The sequence below is a fragment of the Quercus robur genome, chromosome 8 (genome assembly GCF_932294415.1).
Source record: "Quercus robur chromosome 8, dhQueRobu3.1, whole genome shotgun sequence".
Lineage (NCBI taxonomy): Eukaryota > Viridiplantae > Streptophyta > Magnoliopsida > Fagales > Fagaceae > Quercus > Quercus robur.
In genome coordinates, this window is record NC_065541.1 from 34,082,461 (window position 1) to 34,100,174 (window position 17,714).

Here is a 17,714-nt window from a genome sequence, read left to right on the forward strand (position 1 = left end):
GTACAACCTAGAAAGCTTGCGCTTGGTATGCTGCAATGCTAGAATAATCATAATTAGGCTGTACTGTATAGTTATACGACCTCCTGTGCTGCCTTTACTTCTTTTGCAGAATTTTATGCCTTTTTTGCTATGGAAAACCAAATAGAAGTTCACCAAAAGCTTGTATTATGGGTAATTTGAACTTGAGGCAGTGTCATTAGCATTTGACTGATTTCTATTCACGTGGACAATTGGTTGCCATTAGTCATTATGTTTTCTGATGGGATACTTGACACATTCAGAACCATATAGTAGATTGATCTAAAACCAATCTTTTGATTCTGGTATACGTTAGTTCAACTACGTGCTGGGAATAGACAATAAAAAACATATGGAAGGGAAAACTAACTCCATATGACTTGACATAATGAGTTCTCAATCATCACCGTATGCTCTAAAACTGTAACGTTCTTGGTATGGACCATTGAACCAGAGGTCTGCCTCAAACCACTTGGGGTAACGAACAAGATCTCCAGCAACAAATTGCATGAACCGCTGGCTGCCTTCAGGCACTACTCTCACCTCCCCTTCCTCGATGTAAACCAATTGGTCCACCTGCCAGTCCCAGGGCAGCTTGCACTTGCCAGTCTTCCATACTGACCATCTTGAAACCCCAAGCTCTGCCAGTCGCTCTGGTGATACTTTCCGTTCCACGCTCACATTGTATAATTCCTCCAGAGATTTCTCTATCCGCATTGCCTTTATACCATGACTTCGCCCGATATTAATGTTTAACTTTCTGAAGTCTCTGCTTCTACTGTTGATGGAGAAGGAACTGAAGGTTGGGGCCATGATCAAGCTTGCCATGCCTATATACAAAATTTGCCTCTATTTTGCTCAACCTGCGTATGAAGGCCAAATTGCATTCAAAATATTAGAGAAGTTTCAGAGTGGTTAATAACATTGTGCTTTAATAAACTTCCCAAGGATAGACACCATTGGCATGTGTATTTTCTTTTTGTGCCAGCTGCCAAGGAAGTAATAATGAAACATATGCTGTTCCTTCAGCACGATGCAACATTGCATCATTGCATGTATATACTTGCTTAGAATAGCTTTACTTGGCTGATGCAGGAAAGTATAGGAAAATAGGATAAACAAGGAACAAACGAGATAAACAGGACAAACCTTAGGCTTCACCATTTAAAATATTCCTGGAAACCTTAGGCATTACCACCTATAGGGTTTTTGGCATCACCACCAAACAAAAGAGGAACATATTCTCAACTCATAAAATAGAAGATAAACAGAACAAACCCTAGGCTTCTTCACTTATGATTAATCCTTGGCATCACCACCTAAGGGTGTTTGACATCACCGCCAAACAAAAGAGGTGTACATATTCTCAATTCATTATATTCTTATTTCAAATCATATGTCTTTCACGATTACAAGAGCACTAGTTTAATAGAGTTTAGGGATTACACCAATATGAAAAATACCTAATTAAATCTCTTAAAATCTAGGAAGTACGAACACTCCATTTGGAGTGCCGTACTCATGTCATTAACGGGACAGGTCTAGGACACTTCTACATGCATGTCCTAGCCGTGCCTTTTTTTTCTTTGGTGGAAAAATTGCGGGACATGAGAGAGACACTAATCTTTTATGGGTCATGCTAACGAGTGCCCTTAGGGCATTGGTTAATAATCCATTTTAGTAAAATTTTGACATCACTTTTATGGGTCATGTTAACGAGTGCCCTTAGGGCATTGGTTAACAATCCATTTTAGTAAAGTTTTGACATCACTTTTATGGGAAATGAAAAAAACTGTTAAAACATTAATTTTTTTTTTTTTTTTTTTTTTTCATAAAAACTTTCTTTAAATAGATTTTTAACCAATGCTCTAAGGGTATTCGTTAGCATTTCCCATCTTTTATTTCTTTTTAGTTTCAACCTTGAACACTTATCTAGTTATCTTTATTTACTCTTTTAGATCTTATTTGTAGTTTGTATTCAAATTCTAAACATCATTTATTACTCATGAGTTCACTTTATTATTCATCATTGTTGTTAAATAGATATATGTTTAACATTATATGAAAAAATAAATATTTAACAATATTTAAAAATATAAATAAAATTAGATTTAATAATTAATTATCATGGGTATCCTTGTTGTGTCGTGTCCTAATTTTAAAAAAATTGTCGTGTCGTACCCGTACTCGTGTCCATGCCTGTGTTTGTGCTTCGTAGCTTAAAATCCTTAACATTGAAAACTAATTCAAAAAAAAAAATCTTAGATGACTTTGGTGCCCCTTACATCATTGGCCAATAATAAAAGTTATGGCATTGATAGCAAAGCACTCCTTTCTACTTCAGCATTTTCCCTATGCATCCCAACTCCCAACTGGTGGTATTTTGTGTAATGGTTGTATATAACTAAGATGTGAGAGAGGGATGATGTATGCTACATCTGTTAAAAAAAATAATAAATGGCTAACTACAGATCTATGCTATTCATTGTATCTTGAAATTTGTATAGCATAGACGGTGATTAAATAATTGATGGTGGAAAAGTGTCAATATCCTCAACCTCATTTCATTCATATCTTCAAAGAATATAATATGGAACGGCCATAAAAAATGCATATAAGATTATTATAGGTACACCTCAAACAACCAAGTTTTCCACAAAAATACAGTGCATATACATATACACATATATAATATATTCTCTGGCTTATGCCTATAATTGAATCCAAAAATCAGTGTTGCCATTTATGAAAATTCAGAAAAATAACAGTATATCCGGCACAGTTGTCGACACAAGTGTTCTTAAAAGTATAACGATTTATCATTACTCAAGCATCATTTTACACGATCTAGTAGAGGATTCAAAGTTCAAGAAGATTCTCACAGTACATTACTACCTACTTTTAATATCAGATTAGAAGAGGAAAATCATCAAGGGACAAGAAAAAAAGGAAGACTTGAGTTCAAAAATCTCAACCACCCTTTGGTTGCTAAAACTCTGACCCAAGTGAGCTTAAAAGAACCATTTTTTGGGTTCAGATTCTCCAATTCTTAAAACCCAATTCAGAGATTTAATATACAAATTTTGATTTCATTTCCATTTTCCCAGCAACCAACCAGAAGGTCAAAGAAAACAGAAATACTATAATTGTAGCAAGGATTATCAATAAAACTAAACAAAACAAAGAAGAAGAAATTTGTGGATATTTTACCTGTTGAATATAATCTGCAGAGTCCAAGACGAAAGAGCAAGCCTTGAGTAGCAGTGGCTCTAAAATCTGAAAGTAAAACCCTATTGTTAAGACAAGGTTTATCCTTATCCAATTCTCCACGTGAGCTATTATTGTTAAGTCACCTAGCAGTGACCTATTACTTCTCACCCGCATGTAACTTTGGACTGGGAACCGGTCCTTTCAGTTTCAGTGGCCTTTTCACTTTATTGAATTAGAAAAATCCTTCTAGGAATAGAAAAGACAAAACAGTTTTGGTCGTTAACGTGTCGAGTTGTTGTACGCATACAACTTCAGCTTCAAATGATAAACTGAGTCCAGAGGAAAGTGTGGGAAACTCGTTAAAAGAAAGAGTGGAATTGCTTTGGACAATAATTTTAGAACTCATGGTGTTGCTTCACCTTGGATTCATTAATGGGGTCTCTCAGTGTCCATTAGTGTCTCCATTGGTTCAAAGACGAAGCCACAAAGCTTCAAGACACCTGAGATTCATAGCACAATCTATTCCCTCCAGAACCCAGGTACCCATTACCAGATTTCTTTGTTGCCTCTTAAGCTTATCTTTTGTGTCTGTGTGTTTTTCCTTTTGCCACAAAGAATGGTCCAATTAGTGTTTGAATTTTAATTTATGTAGAGGATAATGGAGGGTATTTCAGTGAGTGGTGAAGTTGGTGGTGCTGGTGGGGCATACTCATATAATGCCTTAAAAAGGTTGGACCAGCTTTGGTCTGGTATTTGCTCTGCTCAAACAGGTGGACTTCGTTTCTTATCATAGACTTTCTCCCCTCTTGTTTACTGCGGATTCCTCTGAATGTTGTGCAGTCAATCCTTTGAATATTAGGAAATTTTTTCACATGTGTTTTGCAGTTGTGCAAGAACCCCAGCAAATTGTTTCGAGTATTCGTGGTATATTTGATTCAGATGACAAAGCAGTAGATACATTTGATGTATTAGTTTGTGGAGGCACTTTGGGAATCTTCATTGCCACAGCCTTGAGTTCCAAAGGTCTTCGAGTAGGCATTGTGGAAAGAAATATTCTAAAAGGGGTATATACTGTACTGTGGAGTTCATCATAAAAATAATTCGTGATTTTGAGAATTGCTTTTCTATGATCAGTTGTGGTAAATAATATTTTGATGTTCAATCAGAGGGAACAAGAATGGAATATCTCGAGGAAGGAGCTCTTTGAGCTTGTAGAAGCTGGAGTTCTTGTAGAGGAAGACATTGAAGAAGCTACTGCCATGAAATTTAATCCTGTATGTTTTTAAGCTTCAGAAATTGATGAATTTGAAGACTTTTTCTAGTTTCTCCATATGAATTCTTCAATTGGCACCAACATTTAGTGTTTTCTTTGAATTCTTCACCTAATTATGAATTTTGTTAACAAGATGATCCTAGGGCCATGCTCATCTTAATGATACCCTAAAAGCAAAGAGGTTTTATGGAAGTAAAGGGATTTTGTAAATGAAAGACAGGTTAAAGAGAAATTTACTAGTATAGCTCACTGCACCAGCTGTGTATTCAACAGATATTCTATACTGATGTTACAACAAATGGATTTCCCTTATCTCATAATGAAGAAATCCAAAGTTCAAATTTTAAAAATAATACATTCTATATGGATGTACATTCTACATGCAGTTTAACTGACTTTCCCACTTGGTTTTTGAATTAACTTTGTCATCCTCTGAATCAACCTTATCATCCTTGGGCCTATCTGGGATTCTCTGTGGCTTATCCTTAATAGGAAGCAGCACTATGTGTTAGGTGAATTTTATCTATCTAGTGGCTTTATGCATAATATTTGATTTTTAGGGGACTCTTGCCTTCCTGCAGTTGGTATGTCAGACACTCCTCAACACGACAAATATTCATATGCTTATAAAAGATCCTTCATTTACTTTAGAAGGTCTTAAACAATGAACATAATTTGACATTTTTGCTATGCAGCCTATTAGAATAATGAATCTTATCATTATGATTCTATGCTTTGTCATCATACAGAACAAACTCAATCAAAGACAGTTAGTCCTGAAAAAACAGATGCAAATGCTTTTGGATGCTTAATTTAGGTGTTTGTAGCTTTCTACTAGGTACACTAGCACTAACTCATGAGTAATACACTTACAAACATCTATGTCCATGTTTACTGGTCATGGTGCATAACTGGAAGTTTGAGTGAGATGATTTATCATTTAAGTGGCATTAAAATCTTGAATAATAAATATAAGTATTTTAAAAATTTAACTTCTAATGCCAGGACATGTTAATGTTCCTTAAATCATGATACAAGAAGGACCCTTACTTTTTCAACAGCCTGCTTGACTTGTGTTACTCATTTTCCTAAAGGATTTTCGTATGTTTATAGCAATATGAATAGGCCAAATGCTATTCAACTGCCAACACTGTCTGGTGTCATCTCTTTGGTCATGATGCTATCTTAATTACTTATAACATTTCTTTTGGCATTCAATGAATGCACAGAACAGATGTGGATTTGAGGGAAAAGGTGAGATCTGGGTTGAAGACATTCTTAATCTTGGTGTCTCGTGAGTTATCTTATTTTCTTTTCTACTTTGTCTTTAACTATTTATTGTTTTTTAAAAGCTAAGTGCAATATTTTGTCTATCTTTTGAATTTATTTCCTAATGTTCCAATGCTCCAATCTGACACTCAGTTTGATTTATGTTATACACTTATCTCCAATTTAAGGAAATTGGCATTTCTTTTTGTGTGTGTGTGTGTGTGTGGGGGGGGGGGGGGGTGTTGGGCGGGAGAGCTGGGGGGGCTCAATGGAAATTGGTAGTGCTATAACAAGAGGAATGAGCCTTCTCTCAGCAACTGATTTTCAGCTTTTACGTCATTACAGACCTGCAAAGCTTATAGAGATTGTGAAGAAACGTTTTATTTCCCTTGGTGGAGTCATATTTGAAGGTTACAGTGTCTCTAGTATTTGCATATACGAGGATGCAGCAGTAAGTTTTCTGACAGTTCAAAGTGATTTATTTAAGTGACATTTTTTTTTTATTTGATGATGCCTCATTAACATTTCGTTGTGATAAGAAGCTGCTACATGACATGTGGGTAAGCAGCAGCATGATTTTATACCATGACATGTCACAACTTTAGTGTTGTGAGATGAGGATGTTTACATAGAAGACTGGGAAGACTATAGTCTAGAACTAATATATTAGTCCAGGTTTGAGGATGATCAAAGAAGGCCAATTATGGTGATGTTTGAGTTTTGCTAGTTTAAAGTGTTTGAATTCCATGAATGTAAAGTTGTATGGGTTTTTATCTCATCCATCAACTGAGAAACGTCACAAGGAAATGGAATTTAATATTCTTTTTCAATGAAGTATTACATAACATAATTTCTTCCACCACTTTTCTCCATAGGTTTTGCAACTTGCAGAAGGAGACATTTTGTCATCTCGTCTCATCATTGATGCAATGGGGAACTTTTCCCCTGTGGTAAAACAGGTCTGGTTTCCCTTCTATTTCGTGAATGATGTGCTTTTATAGGAGTATAATATTCTTCCACTTCCAAGCATATATTGGCCTAAATAAAGAATATTTTCACCTATATGTGTCTATGAAACCATGCATACATTTGTTTGTTTGTGTTTGTGCATTTGTTGAATAAGTGGCTATTCCTTACAACTAAAGATCGTAAGAGGTCAACTATCCAACTGGCTCTGATTTATCCTGTTCAAACTAATCATAATTTTACCCTTTAGACCATAATTTCCCTTGATTTTTCAAATCATTGGTTATTAGTGAGAGGAATTCCAATACATTTTATATATGATGTTGTTTAGATTATTACCAACTTAGGTTGTTCACGTATTATGCATGCCCACAATTTGACTGAAACTACCACTCGGGGTTGTGTATTATGATTTACAGATAAGATGTGGAAGGAAGCCAGATGGTGTGTGCCTTGTTGTTGGATCTTGTGCTCGTGGTTTTAAGGATAACTCTACTAGTGATGTCATATATAGTAGTTCATCAGTGAAGAAGGTTGGAACCTCAGAAGCTCAATACTTCTGGGAGGTAAGTTGACTTTCTGGTATATCAGTAATGTCAGCTTTTTTTTTCCCCTGAGGTTCAAGCTTTCTCTGAATGTTCCTCAGGCATTTCCTGCTGGCTCTGGTCCCATGGATCGTACTACCTATATGTTCACATATGTTAATCCTCAACCAGGATCCCCAAAATTGGAAGAACTATTAGAAGAATATTGGGATCTAATGCCACATTATCAGGTTAGATTTCTGATCTGTAGACAACAATCTTGCATATCATGATTCCCCATGTTTATTTTGTATCCCAATAGGAGTTGGATTTTTTAGAACAAAAAATTATATTTTAAAGAGAGTTATGTCTTATAAAAATCAGACTTGTTCAACTTTCATTTCTTATTTAGTTTGCCCCAACTCTCCCACTGACCGTTACACTTTCAAGGCTGTTTCTCTGTTGGTTATTCTGATCAAGTTCCACTAGATTTACATTACAGCCCAAGGTCTTGCTATTTGCATGATGCAAGCTGATTGATGCATTATTAGCATAATCAGTTCTAAATTTTCATTCCATATGTGCAGCTTTATTCATAATCAGTCCTGAATATGTCTACGTGCACTTGCATGCATATGTGATGAGTGGTCTGCTATTCAGTTGGCACACACTTGAGGATTTAGGAGTATTTTTTTAATATGTTTTCTAAATGCTGTGCAAACATAACATGGAAGAGATGGCCATGGATTATATTTTATCTTTGTTAGCCAATTCTAGGGAATTCTTTCTGACTAAAAGTTCATACTTTTCCACTCCTTTTCCCTAAAATTGCATCTTGATTATTTTAACAAGTTTGTAATTCCACATAATCAATGCTTATATAAGTCAGCAGCTTGTATAATTTAATATCCCCTCCTTTTCTTTCTTTGATGCCCTCTCATCTGTTAACAATACAATTGGAATGTGTACTTAATAGGGAGTCTCTCTTGAGAATCTGGAGATATTGAGAGTTATATATGGCATTTTCCCTACGTATCGTGACAGGTAATGAAGCAAGTATTGCATGAGTTGCAATAAGGTTTACTTTACTTCTGGGATATCAATTAAGGACATACTCTTGTCAAAACTCAAAATTCTTTGAAAAAAGAAAAAATTCAGATCTTATATATTAATAAGTTCAGAACGAATTTCTGTTTGTATTCTTTTGGATGGGAGGCTAAAGCGATTATAGATTATATTATATATCAATTGAAATGAGTGTATTCTTTGTTTTAGTAAAATCCAATGTTTGGACTCATAATGCATGTAATTTGCAACTTGGAACTTTTTCCTCTGATAGTATGGTACCATAGTAATTTTGGAGCACACTTAATCGTATACATTATGCAGCAATGTTGAACTTTGATTTGTTGAATTTTTCATATGGTGGATAATAGATTTGTCTTGCAATGCTTTTGTACTAACCTGTTAACTTTTCAAGTTTTGAATCAAAATCATTGGATGGAAATAGATGTAAGGCTTCTCTCTTTCTGAACTAGAATCATGACATGTATTGCTGCTCCTACGGTCATAACATGTCACTTGAGGATATTGTTTTTCACTTCTGTTGTTGAATGAGTGGAAAACTATGTCTTAGATTAAATACACCACTTCATAATTTTTGTTTATGCCTGCGTCTTTTGCCTGTATTAATGAATGCAAAATTCTTCTCCTGTTTCTCTTAACTTTCCCATGGTTTCTTAAAATCTGATGCCTTTTAATTCTTGATGGTGGTGGATCGACTTGACAGCCCATTGCCAGCAGCTTTTAATCGTGTTTTACAGGTGGTGTATGCTATAAACTTCTAAAGCCCCCAATATATTATGATCTTGTACCAAATGGAATGCAAGTGTCACAAAATCATTCTCTGCAGTTTGGTGATGCTAGTGGCATACAATCACCAGTTTCATTTGGTGGCTTTGGGAGCTTGACTAGGCACCTTCAGAGGCTGGTTACAGGTATATAGTTTATGTGCAATTCTTCAGTATATTATTTTGCCTAATTACAAGGTTCTAGGATCAATGGGGAGTTCACACACTAAAGTTGAATCTCTTCAGTGGGTTTAAATAGTATCTAAATAAGTTTTATTACATTGCACAGAAGTTCAATACATATGATTACAATGGGTAATTGTAATGATTGGAACTGGATCTCCTTTTTCTGACACTCAGGTAGAAAAATGAAATGGAATTATTTTTCAAGGTGTCCAGACATTGATCAAACATTAATGACATGTAGAAATGTTTTTATAAGGATGAGGTTTACTAATATTCTTTTTCCTTCCTGTGAACAAAGGAATATACGAAGCAATCAATGAAGATTTTCTTGACTCTTACAACTTATCCCTGCTGAATCCATACATGGTTGGTGACTTGCTGTTTTCTTGCTTTGTGGTTACCAGCTGTCATGGTTATCTGAAATCTAAATATATATTTATGCACTGCAGCCCAACTTAAGTGCTTCATGGTTGTTTCAAAGAGCAATGTCAGCTAGACAACAGTCTAATGTCTCACCAGATTTTATTACCGAGCTCCTTTATGTTAATTTTCAGAGTATGCAGGTAGCATTGTGTTTCCATATAACAAAGCCAGAGTTTTGTTTCTCTCTCAGGATCCTTCCGTATTCTATAATATATTTGTTTCTCTCTTCTTCAGAGGCTAGGTGATCCAGTTCTAAGACCATTTCTTCAGGTTCTTTTCTTGTTTATCTTTTTGGCATATTTCCAATTTCCATATGAGTAATAATATTAAATTTTTGATCAAATAAAAATTATTAAGTCTTTTTTTCTTTTCTATTTTTTCCTGAAACACTACTTTGACAGGATGTTGTACAGTTCGTGCCTCTTGCCAAGACATTAGGCCTAGTCATGTTAACTAAACCTCAACTTCTTCCATCAATATTCAAGCAGGTAATTAATAAGTAGATATCCCTTTTTTTCTTTGAATTTTTCTCTTCCACATTTTCTGTCCAACTTGAGTGAGTCTATGACTTACTGCAAGGTAGCGTTCCAATATGTTTTGAGATCTGTGTACTATTTTTATAGCCAGGTCTCCCATTTACTTTCATCTTCTAACAGCTGATATTTTTATTTCATAATTTGAATAGATGAAATTAATAAGAGCTTTAGTTGATTGAAATATATTCTCAGATAACATATCCTCTAAGCAAACACATGCCCTCTTTTAATTGGGATTGACAATGAAGAAATGGAGAGATATAAAAGTAGAATTTAGCAAAGTTCTTTTCCGTAGTTGGCCTGATATATGACCCACCATCATCTAATCCAGGCTTAGGATCGGCAGTGTAGCAGTAGTGAAACAGTTCCCAAAATGAATAATGTTTGCTACAGTAGTGTGCAGGTATTGGATTCTTTGAAAAATAGTGCCTAAACAGACAGAATTTTAGTCAGTAAATCTTGGTATTGCGTACAAGTGTTATATTTCCTTGATGAATATGTGTATAATAGCTATCCATATTCAGTTCTCGTCAAATTAATTTGGTCGTGTTTCAGGTTGGTATTCCTGTGCTTCTTGACTGGTCTGGACATTTTTTTATGCTGGGTTACTATACATTTCTGTCAACCTTTGCTGACCCTGTCATAAGGTAATTGTTCTTCCATCCTCTTGTTTCTCTCTCAGTTTAATCAAAGCACAACAATTAAGGATTACAGCAGTATTCCCAACCATATTGTTAGTTAAAGACACTTTCTTAAGTTTGCATTCTTCCTTTATGTTCTAGAGAATAGACTCTTATTAGTTTCATGTCTTGCAAGGCCATTGCTAAGCTCTTTTCCATCCAAGATGAAGTATGAGTGGAAGCGGCGCCTCGAGGCTTGGAAATATGGAGCTGGTTTAGATTACAAGCGGTAAGGAGTCACCTAACAATGACCGGAATAGTGGTAGGGTAATGAAGACAGAGGACTGGTCTACTTGGTTTACAAGTTCTTGGATGGCAAATTCATTGATTTTTACCAATCTTGTCCTAATTTGATCTTGAGGGGTGGTTAGGCCTTGGAGATCAGTTAAAGATTTCGTAGTACTTCACGCAGACATGGTTACAAATTTTGGCATTATTGTCTGATGATAATTCATATGCCTTTTAATTGTGCAACAAATTTCACTGATAATTTGTTAGTGGTATAAATTTAAGGCAATTTTGTATCCACAAACTCAATTAGGGGCTGAATGGGTAAGATTTCATATCCCTGAATTAAACATCTAGATATCATTAGAAGAGGTTTTAGGAATGCAGATTGTGAATGGTCAATCTAAATCACCTTTCAGAGTCCAAATAGTAAAGAATCGCCTAACAGCCAATTTCCCTTAACGTGGTGAATGTGCTAAAATTTATAGACGTTTGCTATGGTGAATTGGCAATTATGTTTCGGAGAAAGGACGGATCCACCACAGGAGCAAGCCCCACGACGGGAGAATGAACGCCCTAGACCCCCCAATTGGAGATATAAGAATGATAGTAGGGGGCATAGCCGAAACTGGGTCGTCCAAAAAAGCCCATAAGACCTACCTTAGAATGGTCCAGAACGTCCAATTTACAGGCTCCGTACCTAAAATGACATGGATTGACAACCCTGTAATCGGATTCTCGGAAGAAGTCGCTCGAAGACTCCACCTCCCGCATGATGATGCACTTGTGGTCAGCCTACGAGTAGGAGATTATAACATGCACTGGGTTCTGATCGACAATGGCAGCTCAGCAGACATCCTGTATTACCCGGCCTTCTAGCAGATGAGGATTGACTGAGAACAACTGGTCCCGATAAATGCCCCTCTCGTTGGTTTCGAAGGGACAAGAGTATTCCCCCTTGGCGCCGTCACATTGTCAGTAATGGTAGGCGACTACCCGTAGTAGATCACCAAGGACGTAACATTCCTCGTGGTCGACTGCTCATCTGCTTACAACGCCATTCTCGGACGACCAACCCTCAACTCATGGAAGGCTGCAACTTCAACCTACCACCTAATGATCAAGTTCCCTACAGATTATGGAGTGGGAGAGCTGCGGGGAAATCAAGTGGCTGCACGCGAATGTTACATTGCCATACTAGAAATGGATGATCACCAACAAACATTGTGCATAGATGAACAAAGGGCACTAGCAAAGCCGGTTGGGGAGCTAGAAGAAATAAGACTTGATGAATTAAAGCCCAAACGGACGACTAGGATGGGGACATTATCAAGTCGAATGGTTCGACAAGCGCTCACGACCTTCCTAAAGGACAACTAAGATGTGTTCGCCTGGAGTCATGAGGACATGCCAGGGATCGACCCTTCAATTATAGTACACAAGTTGAATGTGTCGCCCTCATCGCCTCCCATCCGACAAAGAAAACGAGTGTTCGCTCAAGAAAGAGACAAAGCTATAGTTGAAGAAGTTCAAAAGTTGCTTGATGCAAATTTCATTCGGGAGGTATATTACCCCGATTGGTTGGCAAATGTGGTTATGGTTAAAAAGGCCAATGGAAAATGGAGAATGTGCGTTGATTTCACAGATCTCAATAGAGCCTGCCTAAAGGACAGTTACCCATTCCTACGGATAAGATACTTTGGTAGACTCAACCGCAGGACATGAACTTCTAAGTTTTATGGATGCTTTTTCTGTTTACAACCAAATCAGAATGGAGGAAACGGATTAGGAAAAAACTTCCTTTATTATGAGTCGGGGACTTTTCTGCTACAAAGTTATGCCATTTGGACTAAAAAACGCAGGAGCAATGTACCAGAGATTGATGGATAAAATGTTCGTCCACTAGATTGGGAGGAATGTGCAAGTTTAGGTAGACGACATCAATAGAAGTGCGTTATTGTCATTAAGCTCTATTTTGCATAGAAGTATAGGCAATCATTTCAAGTAGGCTAATCTTTTGGCACACAAACACTTTACTTACTCATATCCCTTGTGCATGACTCAGCAGGTCATCTATTCATACAACATAAATTTTTTATTGCATAACTCTACAAGCAATTTTTATTATGTCAACGGATATATCACATGAGGGATGTGGTACATCCGGGTAATACCAAATTACTTTTCCTCTACAAGGCACTTAGACAACTTTGTACGTACAATACCCCTCCTCTCTCTCTTTCCCAAAGAAAATAAATATATAAATAAACAAGGGCAAGACTTAGGTACAGTACTTAGGTGCTGTTTCTCAGGTTCCTCTCTTAAGATTCTACTATGTGGGATTTTCCTCATAAGGTTGAAGTGTATTTTTTAGTTAAGTAGCCACATGGCTCAATCTTAAGTGAGGAACTTTAGAAACAACACTTAAAGTATTGTATCTAAATTTTGTCCAATAAATAAAATATCAGTTGGATGTCTTTGCACTCCACATTTTGGAAAGCTCCTTCACCATAGGCCTCTCTTTAACTTCCACCTGCCTCTCCAAATGCCATTTCTTTGACGTATTATCAGCCTACAAAACAAAAGTTCTAGAGTTAGTTTGTGACAAAGGTAAACTAAGTGAAAAAATACAGAACTTCTAACTAGACATACCCAGGTTTTTAAGGGAACTAGTTGCTCTTTAATCATCTCAAATTTTGGCTCTACCAGGTCTCTTCCTTTAGTCCGAAATTCATGAGTCTGTAAAAATTAAATAATAACTTCATGTAATCTTGTCACCTAGTTTCAAAGACAATCTTAATTTTAATGCAATATAATGGCTGGCAACTGAAAGGTAACATCTTCTAGAAGGGATGAAGCACGGACAAACAAAATACCGCATATTGCAAGCAACTGAGAATTAAATCTCTGATTGCTACAGCAGGATGACATTGAAAAACTTAACAGTACAAACCCAAAAACAAAAGATAAAAGTAATAAGTCATTAAAAAAAAAAAAAAAAAACGTAATAAGTTTCAGTGATAAAAAAATGCAAAGATAAATAAACGAACATGTTACGTGGAAATGATCTAAAAAAAAATTATAGAATCTCAATAACAGGTCAGAACATATATCATTGTGTTTGTCTGTGTATACTTGATAAACATTTCAATTATAGTCACAACCAAAAAGAGGCAAACACAGCAGGGTTCCCCAGCTGAATGAATAAAAAAAAATGGTTAAAATTTACCGAGTTCATTTTAGAAGCATTTAATCGCTAAAGCCAAATTTGGAACTTATATAGACAGATCTAGAGTCTGTTATGGAAAATGCCATTCATAGATACCTCTAAAAGACTAAAAATTTCAACTTTCTCTATGACCTAATTAAATACAGAGATTGTCTTTCATACTAAACCAATGCACAAGACAGAGAACACTAGAACTAATACATGGCAATAAATATATAAATTTAGGTTCAGCTCCTCTCTCATTTAAAACCCCCTCCAATTCTCTTCCATTTTTAGCCAGCTGTAAGACACTTGGTGAGGTTGGAGTGTGGTTTGGAGGTTCTTGATGTTAGGTGGCAGGAACGGTGAGGTTGGCCATGGGTGGTGACTGGGCTGTTTGTGATGAAGGGGCTGTCGAGGGAGTGGCCAACAAAATTTTTCCTTTTTATCTTTTAGGAGTTTTAGGGTGATCAGAGATGGGATTGAGGGTGATCTTGGGCTCGGGCTGCTGAGTGTGGTGGTTTTTTTGGTGGTTGTGATTCGGGGTTGGATGGAGGCAGGTAAATCGTCACTTTTATCCCTATATTTTTAACATTAGGCTGATAAGGCGGTTTACTTAACAGAATAAACCATGAAAGGGAAAAGTGCTACTTTTAAAACCATGTGGTAGGCAAAGTGAAACCACCCAAAACCACAAGTGGATAAACTATAATCAACCCTACTCTTAAAATATAATAAAAAAGGATAATATATATATATATATATATCCCAGTTTTCAGTAATTCATTATGAGGACACCCACTCAATTAATTTTAGGATTTAAGGCATGGCAAATATATACTTACATTCTGCATCTCTAGTTTTGAGACTGCCAGTCCAAATATCAAGGTGCCACCTCCAAATATAATTGCAGTAGCAACAGCAAATGCCTTCCCAACTGTGGAGGAAAAAAAAAAAAAAAAAACCAGGCTTGTTGATGTTGAGTTGGATAGATACAAAAAACAACCAAAGCTCGAGTCTTTTTTTCCCCCATAAATTATAAAAAGTTTAATATTGTCATCGAGAAAAAACATTTAAAGCTCATAAGAGTTTTACTGCAGGACAAATATATGGCAAGTGCATGCAAACAATACCAACACTGATCTATACTGATAGATTTCTGAGCAACAACTGATCAGACAAGAAAGTGACTGCCCCAAATCAATGGTAAAGTCCTTGTGAAAAATTGGGGGTTCCACCAACCCAAATATCTGAATGCTGCCGAGTTTCGATATGATTTCTGATGATACATAATATTGACACCTCTTTTTTCCCCTCTCCACCTTCATGTTTAACTTTTATTCTTTATGCTATGATTCAGAAGTAGATCCCTACTTTGTTAATGGCCCGGTACCATGTGATCTCCAGTTCAAACATGAAATATAGAATAGGATTAAGACCACGGATAAATCCAGTGAGAACTATTTTTGCACTAAACAACCATATGCTGTTGAATCGTATATCACATATCTGACAGATTGGTTTTAAATAGTTTAAGTGACATTCATAACATCTCTAAGCCAGTTGTTGTGTGAAAGTAGTATTCTTTCTTAGTTGTATTAAGATCTCAATGATCAAAAAACCTCATCTGCAGCATATTAGACTCCATTTTGCTGATTTTCTTTTTTCTCCATTGAAAGTACCAAACTTTTGTTAATTCTGTTTTCTGTTTTGAGAAGAGTTACTTTGACCAATGTTAAATAAAGGGATAATAGCAACTGTATCTGCTAAATGAAAAGAATTTTCCAACAGCAAGAGAGACAGAGAGAGTAGAACCTACTTTGAGCAAACCCTTCAGCTGCAGCCTTCAACTTCTCAGGATTAATGTGGACATGCCTATCTTGACGCAATTCATTTGCTGTGGAGGCTGAAACCGAGTGTTCTACTTGGGGAAGTTCCCACCTGCAGTTAATAAGATAGGAGATAGAATAACTAGCAGTATAAAGAAAAAGCATCTTCTCAATTTTAAACACATAGCTTAGTTTCTTCGGTAAATTACATTTTCCAAACCTCTCTATTTGTCATATAAGAATTGAACAAAGAAAAACTCAAAGCATATTTGATATAACAGGTGGAGAAATAAAAATTCAACAACTGCTTCCTGTTTCCCCAAAATCGAGATAAACATACCAAAGAGTTGAATTCTCATGTACCGATTCAGTGGATTGTCATACAATTCAAAGCAATTTCTTCACATACCAAAGAAATAAAAGAAGTTTTTGCCTTCTGGACGATAGTTAAGATTCAAAATTCAAATTCTACAATCTCTATGAGGTACCGACAGTTAGATGTTTCATTTCTAAACATTTCTCACATTTTCTCTGCAACCAAAGAAAAGCAAAAGATTTCCTTTTATAAGGTACCAACATCAATAAACTTTGAATTGCACAGCCTAACAATTAGAAACTCAGATGAATGGACCTCTTTATATATCTGTGTAAGCCTCAAAAGTTAAAAAGAAAAGAAAAGAAAAAACCCAGTTGTAGAAAGCCCTCAATCATAGTTCTTAAGCCTCAAAATTTCAACTATTTTCTCTTGCACACATATTCTCAACTACCAAACGAAACCAAAACGGGGAGAGAGAGAGAGAGAGGACCTTTTGGGGCCAAAGGTGACCTGGGGCATAGAGAGATAATCCCTGAGAGGATTGAGAGCCTTGGCAGACGAAGAAGAGGCATTGTTGGGATCAGATTGGAGAACCCATTTGGAGGTGGATATGGACGAAGAAGAAGAAGAAGAAGAAGAATTCAAGGGTTGGTAATAAATCTTGGCGGGCAGAGAGTGCCTCAAAACCTCAGGAAGGACGTCTGCTTTTGCTTCTTCCTGTGAAGAAGAAGGACCAGACAGAGAAGAAGGCTTCTGGGTTGATTTTTTCTGGGCAAGTCTGCCTACGGCTTGTTTGGTTTCCTGGAAAAAATAGGCACCTTCTTTTCCTGCTAATCTTCCCGCAAGAAAACTCATCTCTCTTTCTAGAATTCAATTTAGCTTTGTATGAATGAAAGGTGTGACCCAGCAGATTTCAAACGAGACATTTATATAGTTGTGATGGGTGGACGTTTGGATTTGGCTGATTAGTTATTAAACATCTCATAATGATTAAAATCTTTTCATTTCCATTTTGTATTGGGTTAAAAAAATAGTTTTTTTATTTTTTATTTTTTTAAACTTTTTTTTGCTACTATTCTTAGGTTTTATTGTACTTTTTGATACTATTTATGAGTCTCACTGTATTATTCCAGTCACCTTTTAGCTTTATTTATCGTACATTTAGTAAAAAGTTTTCAGTTTCAACTAAATAAGTTAT

General features: G+C 36.1%; 3 protein-coding genes across 6 annotated transcripts; 1 reads left to right on the plus strand and 2 right to left on the minus strand.

The window, feature by feature from the left end:
- Positions 1–196: 196 nt before the first annotated feature.
- LOC126695299 (uncharacterized) lies at positions 197–3,380 on the minus strand. The gene is made up of 2 exons (XM_050391990.1): positions 3,229–3,380; positions 197–881 (listed from the first exon to the last, which is right to left on the minus strand). Exon 2 carries the CDS (start codon positions 844–846, stop codon positions 415–417), a length of 432 nt encoding a protein of 143 aa, XP_050247947.1. The 5' UTR covers positions 847–881; positions 3,229–3,380; the 3' UTR covers positions 197–414.
- A 121-nt stretch (positions 3,381–3,501) lies between these two features.
- LOC126695295 (uncharacterized) lies at positions 3,502–11,472 on the plus strand. Of its 3 annotated transcripts, XM_050391985.1 has the most exons (18): positions 3,505–3,767; positions 3,881–3,998; positions 4,114–4,292; positions 4,395–4,502; positions 5,731–5,795; positions 6,116–6,221; positions 6,646–6,729; positions 7,156–7,302; positions 7,383–7,511; positions 8,237–8,304; positions 9,050–9,083; positions 9,173–9,257; positions 9,595–9,662; positions 9,746–9,859; positions 9,954–9,989; positions 10,121–10,207; positions 10,811–10,902; positions 11,072–11,472. In XM_050391985.1, exons 1-18 carry the CDS (start codon positions 3,633–3,635, stop codon positions 11,166–11,168), a joined length of 1,752 nt encoding a protein of 583 aa, XP_050247942.1. In that variant the 5' UTR covers positions 3,505–3,632; the 3' UTR covers positions 11,169–11,472. The 3 variants fall into 3 exon arrangements, 2 of the variants coding, with proteins under 2 accessions (XP_050247943.1, XP_050247942.1); XM_050391986.1 differs by lacking the exons at positions 5,731–5,795; positions 6,116–6,221 and having other exon boundaries at positions 3,504–3,767; XR_007646009.1 differs by lacking the exons at positions 9,954–9,989; positions 10,121–10,207; positions 10,811–10,902; positions 11,072–11,472 and adding an exon at positions 9,400–9,470 and having other exon boundaries at positions 3,502–3,767; positions 9,746–9,820.
- A 1,765-nt stretch (positions 11,473–13,237) lies between these two features.
- Positions 13,238–17,489, minus strand: LOC126695298 (uncharacterized). Of its 2 annotated transcripts, XM_050391988.1 has the most exons (5): positions 17,007–17,484; positions 16,191–16,312; positions 15,217–15,308; positions 13,816–13,902; positions 13,238–13,735 (listed from the first exon to the last, which is right to left on the minus strand). In XM_050391988.1, the coding sequence occupies exons 1-5, from the start codon at positions 17,369–17,371 to the stop codon at positions 13,628–13,630; spliced, it is 774 nt and encodes a 257-aa protein (XP_050247945.1). In that variant the 5' UTR covers positions 17,372–17,484; the 3' UTR covers positions 13,238–13,627. The 2 variants fall into 2 exon arrangements, with proteins under 2 accessions (XP_050247945.1, XP_050247946.1); XM_050391989.1 differs by lacking the exon at positions 13,816–13,902 and having other exon boundaries at positions 17,007–17,489.
- Positions 17,490–17,714: the final 225 nt, after the last annotated feature.

Coding starts and splice junctions, on each gene's coding strand:
- LOC126695299 (XM_050391990.1), bottom strand. CDS start 846: ATGGCAAGCTTGATCATGGCCCCAACCTTCAGTTCCTTCTCCATCAAC.
- LOC126695295 (XM_050391985.1), top strand. CDS start 3,633: ATGGTGTTGCTTCACCTTGGATTCATTAATGGGGTCTCTCAGTGTCCA. Junction 6,222..6,645: donor GCATATACGAGGATGCAGCA/GTAAGTTTTCTG, acceptor TTTTCTCCATAG/GTTTTGCAACTTGCAGAAGG. Junction 7,303..7,382: donor AAGCTCAATACTTCTGGGAG/GTAAGTTGACTT, acceptor AATGTTCCTCAG/GCATTTCCTGCTGGCTCTGG.
- LOC126695298 (XM_050391988.1), bottom strand. CDS start 17,371: ATGAGTTTTCTTGCGGGAAGATTAGCAGGAAAAGAAGGTGCCTATTTT. Junction 15,309..16,190: donor AGCTGAAGGGTTTGCTCAAA/GTAGGTTCTACT, acceptor TTTCCTCCACAG/TTGGGAAGGCATTTGCTGTT. Junction 13,903..15,216: donor CAAAACTAGAGATGCAGAAT/GTAAGTATATAT, acceptor TAATTTTTACAG/ACTCATGAATTTCGGACTAA.